The sequence below is a fragment of the Oryx dammah genome, unplaced genomic scaffold, assembly GCF_014754425.2.
Source record: "Oryx dammah isolate SB20612 unplaced genomic scaffold, SCBI_Odam_1.1 HiC_scaffold_19, whole genome shotgun sequence".
NCBI lineage: Eukaryota > Metazoa > Chordata > Mammalia > Artiodactyla > Bovidae > Oryx > Oryx dammah.
In genome coordinates, this window is record NW_024070203.1 from 1,682,098 (window position 1) to 1,703,597 (window position 21,500).

General features: G+C 36.1%; 1 protein-coding gene across 28 annotated transcripts in view; it reads right to left on the reverse strand.

Annotated features, from left to right (window-relative positions):
• Positions 1 to 21,500, reverse strand: part of RIMS1 (regulating synaptic membrane exocytosis 1) — a 600,054-nt gene that overhangs the window by 96,195 nt on the left and 482,359 nt on the right. For 27 of the 28 annotated variants that reach the window (XM_040261377.1, XM_040261401.1, XM_040261400.1 and 24 more), the window contains 2 exons: positions 18,661 to 18,773; positions 12,766 to 12,932 (listed from right to left, as the gene is read on the reverse strand). In XM_040261377.1, coding sequence (XP_040117311.1) covers positions 12,766 to 12,932; positions 18,661 to 18,773 — 280 coding nt within the window. Of the gene's footprint in view, positions 1 to 12,765; positions 12,933 to 18,660; positions 18,774 to 21,500 lie in introns of those variants that run through there. The other variant, XM_040261375.1, reaches the window with a different exon arrangement.

A 21,500-nucleotide genomic window follows, 5' to 3' on the forward strand; every position in this document is an offset into this window, starting at 1 on the left:
AAGACAGTATGGTACTGGCACAAAGACAGAAATATAGATCAATGGAACAAAATAGAAAGCCCAGAGATAAATCCACACACCTGTGGACACCTTATCCTCGACAAAGGATTCAAGAATATACAATGGATTAAAGACAATCTCTTTAACAAGTGGTGCTGGGAAAATTGGTCAACCACTTGTAAAATAATGAAACTAGAACACTTTCTAACACCATACTCAAAAATAAACTCAAAATGGATTAAAGATCTAAATGTAAGACCAGAAACTATAAAACTCCTAGAGGAGAACATAGGCAAAACACTCTCCGACATACATCACAGTAGGATCCTCTATGACTCACCTCCTAGAATACTGGAAATAAAAGCAAAAATAAACAAATGGGACCTAATTAAAATTAAAAGCTTCTGCACAACAAAGGAAACTATAAGCAAGGTGAAAAGACAGCTTTCAGAAAGGGAGAAAATCATAGCAAATGAAGCAACTGACAAACAACTAATCTCAAAAATATACAAGCAACTCAGGCAGCTCAATTCCAGAAAAATAAACGACTCAATCAAAAACTGGGCCAAGGAACTAAATAGACATTTCTCCAAAGAAGACATACAGATGACTAACAAACACATGAAAAGATGCTCAGCATCAATCATTCAGAGAAATGCGAATCAAAACCACAATGAGCTACCATTTCATGCCAGTCAGAATGGCTGTGATCCAAAAGTCTACAAGCAATAAATGTTGGAGAGGGTGTGGAGAAAAAGGAACCCTCTAACACTGTTGGTGGGAATGCAAACTAGTACAGCCACTATGGAGAACAGTGTGGAGATTCCTTAAAAAATTGCAAATAGAACTGCCTTATGACCCAGCAATCCCACTGCTGGGCATACACACTGAGGAAACCAGAATTTAAAGAGACACATGTACCCCAATGTTCATCACAGCACTGTTTATAATAGCCAGGATATGGAAGCAACCTAGATGTCCATCAGCAGACGAATGGATAAGAAGGCTGTGGTACATATACACAGTGGAGTATTACTCAGCCATTAAAATGAATACATTTGAATCAGTTCTAATGAGGTGGATGAAACTGGAGCCGATTATACAGAACGAAGTAAGCCAGAAAGAAAAAAACCAATACAGTATACTAACTCATATATACGGAATTTAGAAAGATGGTAACGATAACCCCGTATGTGAGACAGCAAAAGAGACACAGATGTAAAGAACAGACTTTTGGACTCTGAGGGAGAGGGAGAGGGTGGGATGATTTGGGAGAATGGCATTGAAACATGTATACTATCATGTAAGAAACGAATCACTAGTCTAGGTTCAATACAGGATACAGGATGCTTGGGGCTGGTGCACTGGGATGACCCAGAGAGATGACATGGGGAGGGTGGTGGGAGGGAGGTTCAGGGTTGGGAACTCATGTACACCTGTGGTGGATTCATGTCAATGTATGGCAAAACCAATACAGTATTGTAAAGTAAAAAAAAGATAAGTTAACATTTGGAGAGATAGGAAATAGAGTCTATAGTTACCACACAGTTCTAATCTTTTAAAACTTATATTTTTTACTGATATAAGTAAATTTGTTCTTCAAACCAAAAAAAAAAAAAAAAACCACATCCAGTAATGCAAGAAAGAAAACAACATATAATTAAAACACTAGACATAAAATATGTAAATGGTGGAGGGATGGTAACAGAGCTAAAGTGTACTTCAGTCATCTTTTTCCCCCCCTCTGGGGCCAGCAGAAATAACTATTAACTTTTAGATTTATTGCTTAATGAAATATATATACTTGAAGCACAAAATTAGGCACTAAAACAATAGAAATAATATAATTTCCATAATAATGGAGAATGAAATAAAAATGATTCAAATCTTAACCAATCAGGAAAGAGAAAAAATAAAATAACAGCTGAAAATATTAAATAAGATAGTAGAAATAATTCCAAATACATAAGAAATCAAAATAAATGTAAAAAGATTAGGTACCTATTTAAATAATACAGATTGCCAAGCAAGAAGGAAAAAAAATCTAAATCCAGCTCTATGCTGGGTACAAGGGATATAACTCATATATAACTTATAACCTTTAACAGATAGGTTAAAAGTAAAAGGCTGTGAAAAGTTAGACTGAACATGGGTTTTAAAACTTTTCATGTAAGACAAAATCAACTTAAAGCAAAAAAAAAAACAAATTATTAGAGATAAATAGATTCACTACATAAAGACAAAAGGTTAAATCATCTGGCTCTCGATTCTAGCTCTACCGCTTATTGCCAAGGAAAGTCAATATGTTGCTTCTCTTTTTATTTATAAAAAGAGACTATTAGCAGTTACACTACTGGGCGATTACAGCACTCATAATACTGCATGTAAACCATCTATTGGAATATCTGATAATCATAAAACACACTTTACATGTCACCACCACATTTTTAATACATTAAAAATTATGTAGGTCTTACACAGTCATGGAAAAATTACAAACTTGACATGTGAAATAACTGAAGTTTGGGAAGCATTGGTTTGGAGTGAAAGGATCCATATCCACTTTAAGTTATAGGATAATTGCCATGGAAATATGAAGACTGTCCCAAAGAACAGATATTTAATGTTGACAACCAGAATTCATACATGGAGACCATAAAAGCTATTAGCTGTTCCTTTATGTAATACCGCCAGGTTTGAAATCAGCAATCAGTTCTCCAACATGCAGATATAAACATGTAAACACAGAAACTTCAGAATCTGTTAGAAAATTCCCATTAGAAATATCCCTTTATGTTTTGGCATAAAAATATAGTAACAAATTGAGGTCCTCTCAGAACAGTCACCCTGCTGTTTGAGAGCAAATAGAGTACAGAGCATCCTTCCTATAGCCAGTCTGTGTGGCAGTGACGGCACATGAAACAAAAGGGTCACATCAGTTGTCCTTTAGGAAGCCCTCGTGTGCTGTGGAGATTACAGAGCATTGAAGCAAAGCTAGTCAACATCTCACCAACAGGAGTGGTCTCCTACACCTGAGTCTGCCCTGAAGCCAAAGGTGGTGCTTATGGACATCACTCATAGCCCCAGAGTAAATGCACTGGTCATGCCTGTTGTCAAAAAACAAGACCACAACTATAATCACATCCCTCACAGTGAACAGGGATCTGAACCCCAAAGCTGAATTCTGTTTCTGTTTCAAAACTATTCCTAGGAAATCAATTGGTTTTATTTTAAAGTTGCTTTAATATAGTCAATTCACTATAGGATTCATAACCTATGTTATTTTCTTTGCATTTAAAAGATGTATAAACTATAGCTTTCTAATAATTTGCTATACTAAAGATGTGCTGTTAGAAGTATGTAAGTTAATTTCTTGTATGTTGTGGGGAAATAATAATTAAGAAGAGAGAATTACATTTTTATTTCATTTAACAACAGAGTATTAAATTGAATGTGTAACTTCTTTTAGGATAATTAATTAAATTGGAAAATTACACTCAAAATCAAGTATGATTTAGTATCATAAATAGATGAGCATGTATTACAAGCAAAGTTATTAATATAGTTGGTTGGTTTGAACTTTCAAAGATTTTTTTTCACCTCAAATAAAATAATAAATGAAATAAATCTTCTAATACATTCTTCCAAACACACAGTCTTATTTTTCTCATTAAAGAAAAGTTTCTAATTAACAGTGTTTACGATGTCCATTGAGCATGCTCTTTAAAATATTTGAAATGCTAAAAATTATCTGATTTAATCCTTACAGGGAATTAGATTTCTACAAATAACAAAATGTTACAGCATACTTTAAAACTCCATATGCAGTGTAGCTATTTTTCCCTAAGAGACAGAAGCTGTCTCTGAGATCTAATTACAAATGGTCACTTTGACAAGTAACTCCCATCTTTATGAGGTATTCTAGGTTTCCATCAAAATTTGAAACTTTATTATAACTGACCATTTTATTGCCTATTAAGTAGGAAGCATTAATCTAATACTCTGCTAACTTTCCCAGATTTCAACAAAACATCTTAGTAAACCTATAAGGAACTGACAGAACAGATCAGTAAAAACAAACAAAATGGAGCTGTTCAAATTAGACTGTTGCTGCTTCCTTTCAAACTGCAGTCTTTTATTATTATTATTATTATTTTGACTGCACAGCTTGCAGAATCTTAGTTCCCCAGCTAGGAATGGAACCAGACCCCTGTAGTAGTACTACAGTTTTGCAATGAAGACTCTCACCAGGAAAATTTGCTACTCTAAGGACTGTCTGTTACTTATACTTACAGGTCAAGAGAATTGTGTTTATGTGGTGGACATGGCATGATTTAAAAACTCAGTTGCATGGCCCCTTCGGTCATATGGTAAACTAACAAGTATTATTTAGTAATTTCACCATAAAGGCAGAGAGTTTTTAAAGGGAACATGGCACAGTCTTTCTCTCTACTGCTTCAATCTGGTCACAGGAAATAATAATAGCCCTCTCATCAGTCTAGGACAATTAAAACGAAGAAATTCCATGAAAGAAGAACGCCAAAATATATTTCCTTCCTCAGATATTCAATATCCAGGATCTCTCACTGTGTTCGTTAGTTTCTCCCCATCACCCAATGTCCATGTTATTTTCCTTTCTTTTTAGTACTTCTACAGATCTCAGTTGACTTTGTTTTCCATAGGACAATAGGAGGGCATGCAAAATTGTGTGGATAGCTTTAAAATTCCCTTGTGGTCCTCTTGACTATATTCAATGTCAGTAGGCATAATAATAAGTATATAAAAATGAAAGTTTCATTTGTTATTCTGAGCTATCAATATAGCAAATAATTTTGCAGTTAAGTATTTTTCAAATACCATCACAAAATTTCCAAAGATTATTTTTAAATGGTATCCTGTATTCCCTTGTGGAGCTGAAGAACTACCATGAAATTAAGGGCATTTGAAATTTTCTGTAATATTTTTCAAGCATAACTGCAATATCAAGATTGATTTTCCAGAAGATATTAAACTATGCACTCATTCTCTATCACAATTTAAAATATTGAATAATTTAACCTACAATGTTTTAAAATCCTCCAATAAGTATATTTCCTTAAGTATGTGCCTACTTACTATTATGCCTACTGACATCAACTGCCAGATTTTAGTAAATTTCCTGCTCCAAAATTACTATTTGTGTATAGGAGAAAGCTTCACTTAAAAAGCTCTCATATCTTTCAAACTATGATTGTAGAAAAGAACTGCTATTGAAAATATTCTTCCAAAAAGATATGATAAAAAGACTGAAAACTATTTGCATCAAATTTGCTCAGCAAGTTTGTTTATCAAAATTCACTTTGATATAGAAAGGTGACCTTGTAGATCAAGGCAAGCCTTTGTCAATGCTGACAAAAGTTTATATGTGAAGGTCGCTGGGAAACTGTTGATTTTGACAGAACTTCTAAAATTATGTATCATCTGAGTACAATTAAAGGATTTTATAGGATTATACTTGTATTTGGTTTTGTAGTTTGATCTTACATAAAACACCTGAAATTTGTCTGCCTGGAAAAAAATTGATACATGATAAAGATGAAAAAAATTCATAGCTATATCATAAAAATTCAGCCTCTTTGTACGATAAACATTTTCTTTGATGCAATAAATAAAACTCAGAAGCTTAACATATTCTTTCTGGCTTCCAGAACATGTGCATTTCTTATTATCAATTATGGGGCTTCCCGCAATGTGGGAGACCTGGGTTTGATCCCTGGGTTAGGAAGATCCCCTGGAGACGGGAATGGCTACCCATTCCAGTATTCTGGCCTGGAGAATTTAATGGACAGAGGAGCCTGGCAGGCTACATATAGTCCATGGGGTCACAAAGAGTTGGACATGACTGAGCGACTTTCACTTGTCACGCTCCCTCTACTAATACACTTTACATTCTTTATGGTTGGAAGGGAAAATGTTCTTTGAGAACTATTTAAGCTAATACTAAATGAAAATTATATGTCACATGCAGATCAAATCTGAAAAAGAAGGGACCTCAAATCTTTATTGATGCTTATTATTTTGAACTGGGCTTCCCAGGGGGCACCTGTGGTAAAGAAATTGCCTGCCAGTGCAGGAGGCATAAGAGACATGGGTTTGAGCCCTGGGTTGAGAAGATCCCCTGCAGAAGGGCACAGCAACCCACTCCCATATTCTTGCCTAGAGAATCCCATAGGCAGAGGAGTCTGGTGGGCTACAGTCCCTAGGGTTGCAGAGTCAGACACAACTGAAGCAACTTAGCACACATGCACTTTGGATTACTGTGTTGATTTTGTCCTGTAGGAATCATCCTAGAAATTACTTAAGTTTTAAGTACTTTGAATCCATGACAACATTAACATTATCCTCAATGGTGAAAAATTGAAAGCATTTCCCCTAAATCAGGAACAAGACAAGGGTGCCCACTTTCACCGCTACTATTCAACATAGTTTTGGAAGTTTTGGCCACAGCAATCAGAGCAGAAAAAGAAATAAAAGGAATTCAAGTTGGAAAAGAAGAAGTAAAACTTTCACTGTTTGCAGATAACATGATCCTCTACATAGAAAACCCTAAAGACTCTACCAGAAAATTACTAGAGCTCATCAATGAATATAGTAAAGTTGCAGGATATAAAATCAACACACAGAAATCCCTTGCATTCCTATACACTAATAATGAGAAAGTAGAAAAAGAAATTAAGGAAACAATCCCATTCACCATTGCAATGAAAAGAATAAAATACTTAGGAATATATCTACCTAAAGAAACTAAAGACCTATATATAGAAAACTATAAAACACTGATGAAAGAAATCAAAGAGGACACTAATAGATGGAGAAATGTACCATGTTCATGGATCGGAAGAATCAATATAGTCAAAATGAGTATACTACCCAAAGCAATCTACAAATTCAATGCAATCCCTGTCAAGTTACCAGCGATGTTTTTCACAGAACTAGAACAAATAATTTCAAGATTTGTATGGAAATACAAAAAACCTCGAATAGCCAAAGCAATCTTGAGAAAGAAGAATGGAACTGGAGGAATCAACTTGCCTGACTTCAGGCTCTACTACAAAGCCACAGTCATCAAGACAGTATGGTACTGGCACAAAGGCAGAAATATAGATCAATGGAACAAAATAGAAAGCCCAGAGATAAATCCACACACCTATGGACACCTTATCTTTGACAAAGGAGGCAAGAATACACAATGGAGTAAAGACAATCTCTTTAACAAGTGGTGCTGGGAAAACTGGTCAACCACTTGTAAAAGAATGAAAGTAGATCACTTTCTAACACCACACACAAAAATAAACTCAAAATGGATTAAATGTAAGACCAGAAACTATAAAACTCCTAGAGGAGAACATAGGCAAAACACTCTCCGACATACATCACAGCAGGATCCCCTATGATCCATCCCCCAGAATTCTGGAAATAAAAGCAAAAATAAACAAATGGGACCTAATTAAAATCAAAAGCTTCTGCACAACAGAGGAAAATATAAGCAAGGTGAAAAGACAGCCTTCCGAATGGGAGAAAATAACAGCAAATGAAGCAACTGACAAACAACTAATCTCAAAAATATACAAGCACCTTATGCAGCTCAATTCCAGAAAAATAAACGACCCAATCAAAAACTGGGCCAAGGAACTAAATAGACATTTCTCCAAAGAAGACATACAGATGGCTGACAAACACATGAAAAGATGCTCAACATCACTCATCATTAGAGAAATGCAAATCAAAACCACAATGAGCTACCACTTCACACCAGTCAGAATGTCTGCGATCTGAAAGTCTGCAAGCAATAAATGCTGGAGAGGGTGTGGAGAAAAAGGAACCCTCCTACACTGTTGGTGGAAATGCAAACTAGTACAGCCACTATGGAGAACAGTGTGGAGATTCCTTCAAAAATTGCAAATAGAACAGCTTTATGACCCAGCAATCCCACTGCTGGGCATACACACCGAGGAAACCAGAATTGAAAGAGATACATGTACCCCAATGTTCATCACAGCACTGTTTATAATAGCCCGGACATGGAAACAACCTAGATGCCCATCAGCAGATTAATGGATAAGAAAGCTGTGGTACATACACACAATGGAGTATTACTCAGCCATTAAAAAGAATACATTTGAATCCGTTCTAATGAGCTGGATGAAACTGGAGCCAATTATACAGAGTGAAGTAAGCCAGAAGAAAAACCACCAATACAGTATACTAACACATATATATGGAATTTAGAAAGATGGCCATGATGACCCTGTATGCGAGACAGCAAAACAGACACAGATGTGTAGAGCAGACTTATGGACTCTGAGGGAGAGGGAGAGGGTGGGATGATTTGGGAGAATGGCATTGAAACATGTATACTATCAGGTAAGAAACGAATCGCCAGTCTATGTGCGATGCAGGATACAGGATGCTTGGGGCTGGTGCACGGGGAGGACCCAGAGAGATGTTATGGGGAGGGAGGTGGGAGGGGGGTTCATGTTTGGGAATGCATGTACACCTGTGGTGGATTCATGTCAATGTATGGCAAAACGAAGACAGTATTGTAAAGTAAAATAAAGTAAAAATTAAAAATTAAATAAATAAAATAAAATATATTGCAAAAAAAAAGAACTTTTAATTCGTTCTATCTATAAAAGTTTAATTAATATAAACAGTATGCTGCTGCTAAGTCGCCTCAGTCGTGTCCGACTCTGTGTGACCCCATAGACAGCAGCCCACCAGGCTCCCCCGTCCCTGGGATTCTCTAGGCAAGAACACTGGAGTGGGTTGCCATTTCCTTCTCCAATAAACAGTATAGTATATGCTTTTCTACTGTAGATCTCTGTTTATATAACCTTTGAAAACATTAAGTACATTTTGGGTTATTTTGAATGAAGCATTTACAATGCAACTAGGGGGAGAAATGCCCTTATTTCAGTTCACACAGAAACATGTGGTTTAGCTGGTGCCACCCCCAGTGGTCAAGTATCTTTTGCCTAGTCATTATGTCAAACACAAAAGATTCACAATATGGTCTGTGAATTCCTACTATTCTGAAAATGATCTTTAAGAGATTGGTCATCTAAATATATTTATATTCTTCAACCTATACACATTTTGTAGGGGCTTAATTTCATTCATTCCCCAAACAGGGTTTTTGAAACTCTCTTTAAAACCTTTTATCTCTTAGGCAATAGGATGCTGGCTATCTAAAATGGAATTTCTCAAACTTTACTTAAAAACTATGTAACACATTAATGGATGTCCCTAGGAAATAGGTCTTTTAGAATGAAATAAGCTTGGTATATGCTGGAGTAAGCAGAGATAAACAAGCTGTTACAAGGTAGAACTCCAAACCTCAAGAACTGTAGTTTGTCCTGTGAATTATCAACAGGCAAGTGTAGCAAGCAGTATGTGGGAGATGTTGGCCCATGTATCACACTGTCCAGCCCACTGCTCATCTCAGAGCTGCCTAGCTTTACATTTTCTTGGTTCATCACATACTTGGATAGATGGAATCAGAACCATATATGGTATTTAATTGCCTGCATATTATGGTTCTATATGATATGGACAAGATGAAGTCTGTGGTTTCTCTCTCTCTCTGGGTCCTTAAGGAGTATACTGGACACTTGGTGGACTTTTAGATACTGAAACTGTCTTCAGGGGATGCTATAGTGTCTTCTAATCCTTTTAATGACTTTGGGATGTATAAAACCCATCCTAGGCAACGTAGAGCCAAGCATTTCATGTTTCATAGAAAGATATAAGCAAAGATACTTATATGTGAACCCTGAACAACATGGGTTTGAAGTGAGTCGGTTTATATGCTGATTCCTTCAATAAATACAGCACATATTTTAACCTTTAAATTAACTAAGTGTGGAGAAAAGTTTGTGTTCAATGTGGAAAGAAAAGACTAGGGTTTGAGTCCTGGTTTCATCATAACCATCTCAGCTTCCTGCCCACACTGTCAAAGATCTGACCTCTTGTATAGGGAATCAGAACATAAAAAATAGGTTTTAAACTCTTAAACAGATTACAATATCCTTGAGTGTGTAGCATAGATATTATACTATCATGAAGTCTTGGGAGAAAATAAAGTCCCTATGCTTGATTGGATATCAAAGGCTTGCTGGTACATATTATGAAATGTAAATATATCTATTATCATATTGATCAGATACTTATATTTATATATGAGCTTGAATACATAGAATTTTAAAACCTATGAAGGTAGTTACTAAAAATAAAAAAATGCAAAACAATATTATATTGAGAAAAATAAATATTCATAGTGTTATAAGCATTGGGGATATTTAAGGTTGAAGAGCCTGCAACCATTTAATATTTTGTTCTTTGTTTTTCATTACAAACCTTCCTCTCAAGTTTTTACCACAAGGCTAATGGTGGATGCAAAGTAACTCTGAACTCTGTGTGTGTGTGTGTTTGTTAACATGTGCATTTGTGCACCTATGGATATTCCTTGGGAAGAACATATATCAAAAGATAACTAGGTTTTAAATGTCAAAAGAAAGTCTTGCCCTTCCATATCTCTTCCTACCTTCTTTATTCCTAAGTGTTCTAAGAAATCAAACATCTACTAATTATGACTTCGAGCATCGGGCCACAGGAAAATACTTCTTCACCTTAGCTTCAGGGGAAGCTTGTTTAGCCATTAGTTTAACTGCCTGCCTTTACATAATCCACTTAAATAAAAATAACTCAAATATGCTCCAAGCTACAAAGACAAGAAAGAGGAGCTGAAAACAGGCAAATGACCAGAGAAAACAGATTTGTCATTAAGAAATTCACTTGTACTGTTTCCAGGTCTAATCTCTGTCTTCATCAACTTCAGTACATAGAAATCATATGAATCAAGGAGGGCAAACATCATCTACCTTCTACTTCGTACCATGGTATAATATAGTGAGTGTTATCATTGGAAGGACTGAAGCTAAAGCTGAAACTCCAATACTTTGGCCACCTGATGCACAGAACCGACTCATTGGAAAAGATCCTGATGCTGGGAAAGATTGAAGGCAGGAGGAGAAGGGGATGACAGAGGATGAGATGGTTGGATGGCATCACTGATGCGATGGACATGAGTTTGAGTAAGCTCCAGGAGTTGGTGATGGACAGGGAAGCTGGCGTGCTGCAGTCCATGGAGTTGCAAAGGGTCGGACACAACTGAGAGACTGCACTGAACCAATCTGATAAACTATCATTTTCCCACGAAGTAACCTCGGCTCCAATCACTATCATGTAGCTCCTTCTCACCCTTTGTACAAAATCATAGTACCTTGCCCTTGAGCTGCCTAAAATTTCTGTTCTTCACTTTCTTCCTTAAAAGCCATGCTGCCAAATTTTTCCTGAAGATAAACTTTTGAAGACTTTATTCTCCTGAAATTTCAAGAGAATGACAGTGGACCCACATAGCATTCTCAGAGTTGGTTTGTAACGTGAATTCTATTAATTAGTTATACTTTATACCATAGGACTCACGCCACTAGAGTCTGTTAAGAATATAAATTAAGTTGCTTTTAGTGATTAAAAGTGAAAAAGTTTTTGTTTAATCCCCTATTTATCAATATTCTTGCTAAACTGAATAGGTTCTGAAACACAGTATCTTAATAATATTTCAATACAAAGGGATAATTTAGAATCATTTTTACACCCTCTATCCTACCAGCTCAATAGAGATATTCTTTAGCTTTTCTAATTCTTTCTTCACTTTTAGAGAGCTTAATACTCTGTTAGGACCAGAGGCAGAGAATATTCAAAATAGAGAGAAAATGTTCCACTAATATTTTGACTGATCAGAACTTCTCTTGCAGACTCTCAGTGGGATACTGTCAATTAACAGTAAGATAACTGCTTTCAAATTACATCAGTAGGTGAGCAAGGTGCAGAGAAATCCAGGAAGACAGAACGCTCCAGGATCATCATCCAAGCGTGCCACCATACCAGCTTTCAGAGCGTTAGGAAGATAACCGCTCCTGTTTTGAACATTTACATTTCATGGGCCTCTCAACAACCCCGAAATGCCTTCAGTGAAACTTCTACTTCTGGGAACTAGTTAAGAGCAAATACAAAATATGCCTTGTCCATACTGAGTCTGTTTCACTGAAGACAGGACCAGATTCCTGAGGTCTTTTCCCCTTCAGCAGGGTTATTTACCTCCTGAGAACCAAGATAATTGCTGGTGATTTAAACAAATGGCACGCAAATCTCTTACAAGTCCCTTAATGTAAACAAGAGGGATGTGTGTCTTGCTATCATCCCCACCTGAAGGTGCACCAACTGCTTGGGGACTGAAGACAGGCTCAGTAAATTATAGCCTACGGGAAAATGCAGCCTGCTCTCTGTCCTTCTGTAAATAAAACTTTATTGGACTACGACTGTGCTCCCTTGTCTGCAGCTTCTGCACAATGACATCGCAACAGAGGCTGTCCAGCAGAGCCTGAAGTATTTACTACCGGGCCCTTTACAGAGAGGCTTCCCAACACAGGACTAAAGAATGCTTCGTGGATTTAATGATATTAGAAGGCATTTTAGAGATTGCTCTGTGGTTACAGGCCCCACCTGATAGGAAGAACCGCAGAATCTGCGCAATATTACACAACAGTGAACCAAGGCTCAAGCCACCCTACTCCCAGTCATGTCAATGAAACGCGCTGGCTCCTCTACCCAAACTCTGAGCGAGAGTGCACTTCTACCCGGTTGGCACGAGCGGTGACCACTCACCTGATCCTGCCCCGAGGCCGCTCAGACTGCTCGGACAGGAAGCTGGTGCTGCTGAGGCGGGAGGCACTGCTGGTTCGGGACACGGCAGACGCGTCGCTGACGTCGCTGTCTGAGGATCTGGCGGAGACGTTGTCGCAGCTTCTGTACTGGTCTGTGTGTGCGCTATACTAAGGAGTGAAAACAAGAGCGTGTGAGCTCCGTTACCGGGTGGCGGGGAGCAGAGATACACACGTTGAGGCTAGCGGCTACTCCGCCCGCATCAAGCAAGAGTGCACTTTCATAAAATTAGGTGTGAAATCTAAAATGACCCAACGCTAGCATGATGTATGGTTTCCAACAGAACTATCCTGCATCCTCTGAACGGTAAGAAGTGCTCTGTGAGGAATGACTGACAAAATAATCAAAAGTGTCAATGCCTGGGTGGAAAACTCACTAAAATAAATGACTCGCACCTCAAAATTGCATATTCCTCTTCTCCAGCACGTCAGTTTCTCTTTTCTTGATTTTCATCACTGCCTACAAATTCTACTCACCTTCTACTCTACCCATGAAATAGATTGCTTCCATCTGTCTGTGCTTCTTGAGGCATTCTAAAACTGATATTTAATTTACCCTACACACTCTCCCTATTTTAAGATGTCACATTCTTTCACATTTTACCAAAAAATATAACTCTCAAAAAAAAAATTTGCTAAGAAAGCAAAAGGATTATGCCAAATTCAAGTGAAGTGACGGAGGCAAAGACAGAACTTTGACTTTCTATTATGGTTTAATTACTCATTTTCAGATTAAACTATTAACTAAGTGTTGAAAGTAAAAAAAAAAAAGGATTCCTATTAAAATTTCAAGATATGCTATATCTCATATTTAAATGTCTTTACTTTTTAGTTAGTTAATTTATTTAGTTGTGCAGGTCTTATGTGGCATGTGGGATCTAGCTGCCCAACCAGGGATTAAATCTGGGCCCTCTGCATTGGGAGCACACAGTGTTAGCCACTGAACCACCAGCGAAGCCCCTCCATGTCTCTTTGTATCTGTCTTAAGTACTTATTATCTAAAGTTGTAGAAATCATAAGGTAAAAGTTAAAATTGGTGAAGATGTCAAGTATTTTTTTTTCTATTTCTACTTTACTGTCTTCCTGCAACGAATCACATAGTGAGTACCTTTGTACAGTCTATATTTTTATGTGTGTTTAAATCATAATAAATAGTAAGGTTGTATAAGTACCTACAATTTTGAAATAACAAATACATAATTGATTTTCTATTTTAGGTACTGGAAGGTATGATAACTTCTTACATAAAAGAACATATGACTAAAGGGACACATGACCAACACTGGCTATTTATGTTTCTTATCAAGCAATTTAATTCTGCATTTATGTGCTCAGGTGTGAAAATATCAAGTGTTTTTTAAACTTGTAGAAAGAATCCTAACTAGTTCAACAATTTGTATAAACAATTGTCTTGCTAAAGAATACCACATAAAATGATGCTGAATTGTGGTTCTGTATATACAAAGACAATTATAGGACAATAATACTTACTTTAAAAGTTCTAGAAAAAGGACCATGTTTATTTAATAATTCTTCATATGATAGCAGTTCAGGGTGAAGGTATTTAAACGTTAGCTTTAATTTTCCATCTCCCACATGTATGTGTTAGACAAAAAATTTCACAACTCCAAATTGTGAATGTCTATAAAATTCTATTTTCAAATATTTTTTTTCATGATTGCATGATTTTTGAAAGCCATATGTTAACATACATGCTTTCCAAAAGGAAATGCATATATGTTAATATGTTCAGAAATGAACTATTTACATAACTTTGTATGTGACCTAAAGTTAACATGACTTATGATAATATATTTAAAGTAGCTTGGTAATTTTTATCATCAAATTGTCATATCTGGTAGCATGACACTAACTGGCAGGATTCGTTTCAATCAGAACTGGTTTTTATTTACACAGATGTAAAAACATAACATGCTCACATGGCGGAAGCTGAATTTAATACTGTTGCTGGGGTATAAACATAATTCCAATACTACTTGTCTCTAAAACTATTTTGCTATGTTAATATGTCATTCCTGTAATATTTCCAAACATTGAAATGATAGCTTGTACTTGAGAGAATATGAATTAATGTTTCTAATACAATAAAAATTTATAGCTGCAGGATATATTCTGGCATGGTGTTGACCCCTAGAACAAAGTCTCCCCTTAGTTGGCAAATGCCAATAATAAGCAGTGAGGACTATAAACTCAAGGTAAGGGCATATGCATGGAATGATTTCTCCAACTAAGATGTTCTCCTTTCCTATAAATTGTCTGTTCTTTTCCTTTTTGTATATAGACTGCTGCTATTCCTTGCAAGAGACAAAACAAAAAATTTTGAAAGATTGTTTGTTATGTTAACACTTTTTTATATTGAGGTAAAGAATAATTCATCATTCTGAGACAATGTCACAGTTTTCTTCACATTTGTAATTTGAAGGAAAGACTTTACACTCACTTCATAGTACTATATCTGCTTATTTTCAAAATCTGTTAAAAGTTTAATAACTTTGACTTTTCATCAAGCATGATTCTTTAAAAATCCTATTTAACAATTAAATATTTTAATGGAAATACGTTAAATGTATTTTGAGAAATGTAGCATCCTCAGGAGAAATTCATATTGATCATAAAGCAGGGAAACTAGTTCTTGATGTGAAGGAAGCCCTGATAATAGGGCTGCCTCTTTCCTAACTTATAATAAACATTCAGAAGCTCCTACAAAACCTATCACGTCAACTCTGCTTGCTGTTCTTAAGTTACAGAAACAGAAGTGCTCTTTCAAATGTGAGACCTACATGAAAATTCACTCTCCATTGATGAATTTCACTCCATCGCCAGGGCATGTGACTCTAAGATCAATGAAAATGTAGCACAGTGTCACAGTTCAGGGACAGTGACTGTAGTTTTGTATTTTCTCAGAAGCCAAGTTACTGCTAATTCCTTACTCAGGATGGAGTTAGGTTTGTTTAATACTTTAAAGAGGTGTCAGGTTTGAAACATCTTAGGGATTACACTACATCTGTCTGGTAATTCTTTGTCCTGAAGAAAATCGAATTCTGTTGGTGTTTCATTATTATAAATATTAGACTATTTCAATATTAGAAAACAGTTAACCAATTTCTAATTTGGCAGAATTTCAATTAAGGTGCTTTGCTTTAGGCAAAGTGCTGAATGACTAAAAATAAGTCAATAAGGGAATAAAGTTCAAAATTTAGTGTATATTAAATTTATGAAATTATTGGTTCTCAGCTATACAAATACAAATAGATCTTTGTAAATTGTTAAAAGGTTGGGGTAAAAGGGCAAATTTAAGAAAGAAAAAAGAAGAGAGGATTAACAGAAATTACTACTGGAAATGATTGTAAAAATTTATTGTAAGCATTAAGAATATTAGAATCATGCAGAGTATTTACCTTTTACTTAACCCATACAATTAAATATAAGCTAATTATTTGTTATTTTACCCTATATATTTTTCCTGTATTATAGTCTCATGTTTTTAAAGATACCATATCTTTGATTTCACACTTATCAGTATAATTTATAATAATGTTATTTATGTAATATAGTAGTATCAATATATGCAGTAAAAGCAATTGTAACATATTTAAAAGTAAAGGGTGTTTTAATATTCAAATGCAATGAAAGAGAAAAAGGAAAAGGATGTCTATGCAAACAAGAAAGGAATGTTAGAATATAATAATTCAACTACATACAAATTAAAAGCCATAGGAGAGCCTTTGAACCAGGCTGGAGTCAATATACCTTTCACTGGTGTCACAGGAAGACCAAAGGGCATCTAAGTTCCAGCTAGGGAATGGAGGGCTGAGGACCAAACAGGAAGTCTGCTAATGAAGAGAAAGTATCTCCCTTCTTTGGAGAGAGCCTCGGTTTTCATAAATTTGGTAAATAAGACAGCTGGACTAGAGAGGGTCATTTTTACATATTTTTAGATTCTGGAACCTCTCAATCAGGATAAACCTACTTCTGATTCATTATGAAAACAAGTGTTAGTGGTGGTTTACGGTGGTTTAGATTCTAGGGCACTTCATTTTCGAGTTTTTTGATCACCTGATGAATGACTAGAGGCAAGGCTTTCAGGATTTTATGCTGATTCTTTATTCACTTCTTTCTTGTTTTCCGTACTGGCTCTACCTCTCTCTGTGGTTCAATCTGACCTCATCCTTTGACATGATGCTAAGAAATCAAGAAAGCATTTCCATCTTTGATTAAGCTTTTCTAGTTTAAACATGCTCCCCAAATAAGTACGTGCCACAGTGGAGGAAGAAATCCTAACTTAACCTGTTTCATAATGCTTACCACATTTGTGTAAAGGAAAACAAAAATGATGATGATATCCATAAAGGCAGACAAATAGCTGATTAAGTGATAATATCAAAAAGTACAAACCAGAGGAAAAAACATGTGGAGCAGGAATCAGCAACTTTGGGCAACATCAAGATATTCTGCTTACTAATATTTCTCTCTCTCTCTCTTTTTTTTTTTTTTTTTGCTTTACTGATTTTACTTTTTAAAATATTGTTTCAGACTCCTAGGGAGTTGGGCTCCACTAGATCACAGTGACCTTGAGCTTTGTCCAGCTGGAACCTTCTGCAGTTAAACTAAGACATAAAGTCATAAAATGATAAGCCGATGTCCAACACACATGCCTGTATGCTGGGCTGGTAACAAATCTGATTTTGTTACCGCCTGTATATTTTTGTATTAGTTTCTGAATATCTGGAAACATAATGAACTACCTCAATATTTTAAAATGAGTAGGTTTTACTAGGTTCATGTAACAAGCTAACAACATTAAGTTAGTATAGTTTTTACTTAATTCTGAATTTCTAAAAGGTCATTACTTTTAAAAGGGCTCTGGATATCAAATTATAACACAGGTTATCCTGTAGTGTGCTTCTCTGGTGGCACTAGTGGTAAAGAGCTCACTTGCCAATGTGGGAGACTTAAGAGTTGAGTGTTCGGTTCCTGGGTCAGGAAGATCCCCTGGAGAAGGGCATGGCAACCCACTCCAGTGTTCTTGCCTGGAGAATCCCATGGACAGAGGAGCCTGGTGGACTGCAGTCTACAGGGCTGCAAAGAGCTGGACATGACTGAAGCGACTTAGCACTTCCTGTAGTAGCTACTGCCACTTTTGTAGTCTTTTTAAAAAATATTTTTTAAAAAAATCAGACAATATATTCAAAATTGCTTAATGAAGCATAAAACTCTATTTTAATTAAAAATCATATTTTAATCAAAATTATCAGATACTATTTAGCAGTTTATATACTCCTCAATGCATCCTTACAAAATAACTTTGAAATACAAATTTTTATTATCTCTTAAAATTGTGTGGATTTCAGTTTCTAAGAGTTTAAATCAGTTTTCTTACTAAAGACAGATCAATAAGAAATCTCACATCACACAATTTTCACTCACTGTAAAATGTCCATAGGAATTATCAACCTCAAATAGTATTTAAGACTATAAATCTACATCTTAATATTTAAAATAGAATGTTGAATGAAATTCAAGAGATAAAATGGCTTCATTTACCTTACTGATGTGAATTTGACTACTGACAATCATTAAGTGACTGTAACATCAAGCATTTTCCTTTTTCTAGAAAACATTTAATCCAAATTCATAAATGATAGGTTACTAAACTTCTGTCTTGTGACCATGTTAAGAGAGAAGCCGTGGTGCAAGGCCGTCATCGGAAGCATAATTTCTCTCCTGTAACCAAAGGGCTCACTGGTCCTACCTGCTACCCACACTGTACTTTTTTTTTTTGTTACCAGGGAAACTATTGGTCAGTTACTGGTTTTACCTTGGAATATTGCTCGCGATCAAGTTCTTGACTAGAACCAGACCCTGTTGTCTGCTTAAATCGATGCACTTTCATTTTCATCTGTCTCGTTCGCTCCTCCACTACTAAGCTTGCTGCAAAAACACACAACGGGAATCCGTTAAAACACCGAAGCACCTCTGAGGAACCGAATGGTTTAAGATTGCAATGCTTCTGATAATGACTTCAAGTAAAATCTCAAAATGACATGATTAACAAACAAAAGGCAGAAGATCAAATGCTAGCAACTGGGGTTTTAACGAAGAATGTTGACTCAAATCACGCAGGATGGGGGACACAAAGGTTAGTAACAAAAGCTAAGGACCCTATGTCTTTATCAGAGATGAAATAATATCAGTTCTTCATAAATGAGTATGTAAAACTGAATTTGATTGTGAAAATATGCTCCCTGTTGAATGAACTGGTTGCTTGTACATATAAAGCGAACACATCACACAAAGCCACACGTGTTTACTGAGACGCATGCACACCAGGTAACACTGTCAGCTGAAGCAGGCACCTAAAAACTCTTCTAACGGAAGAGCAACTGCTTTTCTGAGGCATTCTTATTAAATCCTTCATTTCTACCAACCGTTTTTCATGAATATTTGCCAATCTTAAAAACTGGACTTGCTAAAGAAAAAGATTCATTTTCTATTTCTGAAAGCTCTGTCTGACCACAAAAACAAAATTCATACTTCTTGAAAATGATATAGAACTTTAGGTTTTTAATTTAAATTGTAAATAAATGAGTGTATTCCAGTTAAGCCTTTAGTAAGCTTCTAAGTAGTGTAGCAGCTGTGCCTGTTTAGATGTGAAGTACTGCCTTCAGTAAAGTATGAGCTATTTTAAGTCAGAATCTATCACAAGGAGCTTAAAGACCCTGTCTTTAATTTTTACATTCTTACAAATGAAAAAATAAGAATACAGTTGTGTATATGTACCTGTGTTGTATGAGGACTATGTTTATGCTTTATAACTTATCTTTTGCCAATCTCTGCAACAAGTGCTAGAGTTTATTAAGTTGCTTCAGTTCAGTTCAGTTCAGTCTCTCAGTCGTGTTTGACTCTTTGCGACCCCATATATCTGACCAAAACCCATTGTTTTAACTAATGTACTGGGGTTTCTGCCAAGAGGTTTTGTGATTTAAAGGAGAATGGGAATACTGATACATTTAATTGACCTAGTTGTCAATTTCCTCTCTAACCAGGAGTTTATAAAGACACTTGCTAACAAATCTTTTCCACTGCAGTGATTAAACATGGCTTGTGATCCTTGATAAAAGACACTGACACGCATGGAAATTCAGTAAATATTTAGCTTTTGCTGTGTGTCCAAGTACAGACTAATAGCCCAGGAGATAAGTACATGGTGTGAAATGTACGGTAAATGTTTTAATTGTCTTTTCACATCAAGTTATTAGATGTTTTGCTTTGCTTAAAGTCAGTGTATTAGACAGATGTTATCAACCCCTAATGACACAGTTACGTGAATGAAGCAGTCACAACACTTGCTTTGAAAATGTTGACTCATGGTTGTAAATGATAACTATTGTGATTAAAGTGTGGCTCAATACTTGGGAAGAGCGGTTTCTAAATGTATTAATTACTTGACAATATATAAAGAGTCATAATAAGTATTACAAAGCAAAATGCTATGCAAGAGAATTAAAATTATTGAAAATGTGAGCTGTACTTATAGAAAGCCATATACCCAGTGAGAAAATGTATAGGAGTCTGCTGTCTGCCATCTGCCTGTGATACAGGTAACTCCTTGATCATCTGCTTTGGGCTCTGAGGAAGACAGATGAACTGTAAGCAGCTGTACTCTACAATTAACATTTAAAACAAATCCAAGTAATCTCTACTTGTGATAAAAGCAGATTTAAATGATGTCAGCTTAATATTCTCAGCAATGACAGACATTTTAAGAAATTTTTGACATTGCTTAGCCTATAGCTTTGTGCCCTTCACATTTAGCAACATGTAATTCTTGGTGGGGAGCACTGAAAAGGTCATTGAAAGAGCATTGAAAAGATTACCCAAGAGCTATAGCCTAAAACAGTCTGAAATAGTTCTGGTGACTTAACCTTGCCAGGAAAGCACCTCATTTCTTTAAATAAGAGACAAAGAATTCCTGGGGTGGGCCTGAGAAACACATAGCAGGGTGGCCAAGAAGTCATGGAAAAATTAAGGACAATGCTTCAGGTTGAAGGTGATGTGTGATTAGCAAAGTACACGTAGGTTACAGTTGTCCCTTAGAGAAGACCAGGTTTTTCATCCCTAAGGATGAAGGATGGCTTTCCATCTAATACACCTGGAAGACCCTACAGACAGGCTAGTTTGTCATCAGCTACATATCTCCAGCTATATTTCGTTTTTATTCTTTTCTAAAGGCAACTCCATCCAGACTAGCAATTCTGAAGGCTCTTCTAAAGTTTACAAAAAGAAATGAGATTTCCTTTCTTACTCTCCTTTCTTTTTCCTTCCCTTTATTAAATGTGGACTTATTCCTCCCCCTCCTCCCCCTGGACGAGGCTGCTGTCTGTGTTGTGTCGCTCTCAAGAGGACCTGCTGTGGCAAGGGCTGTCTGCCCTCTGCTTTCAGAGGCAGGACAGGGCCACAGCGGATACCAAAGGTGGACTGCGGCAGCAGCAGCAGGATTTTTAAAGACTTTAAAAATACCAACAACAAACTGAACCCTACAATGGTTCAATGACTTCACTCTGACCTCCCAAAAGTGATTAAGTGATTAATACACTATCTTTATTCCTAAAGAAGTGAAAGTTGACATCCTCTAAACTGTCAAAGAAAGAAAATCTC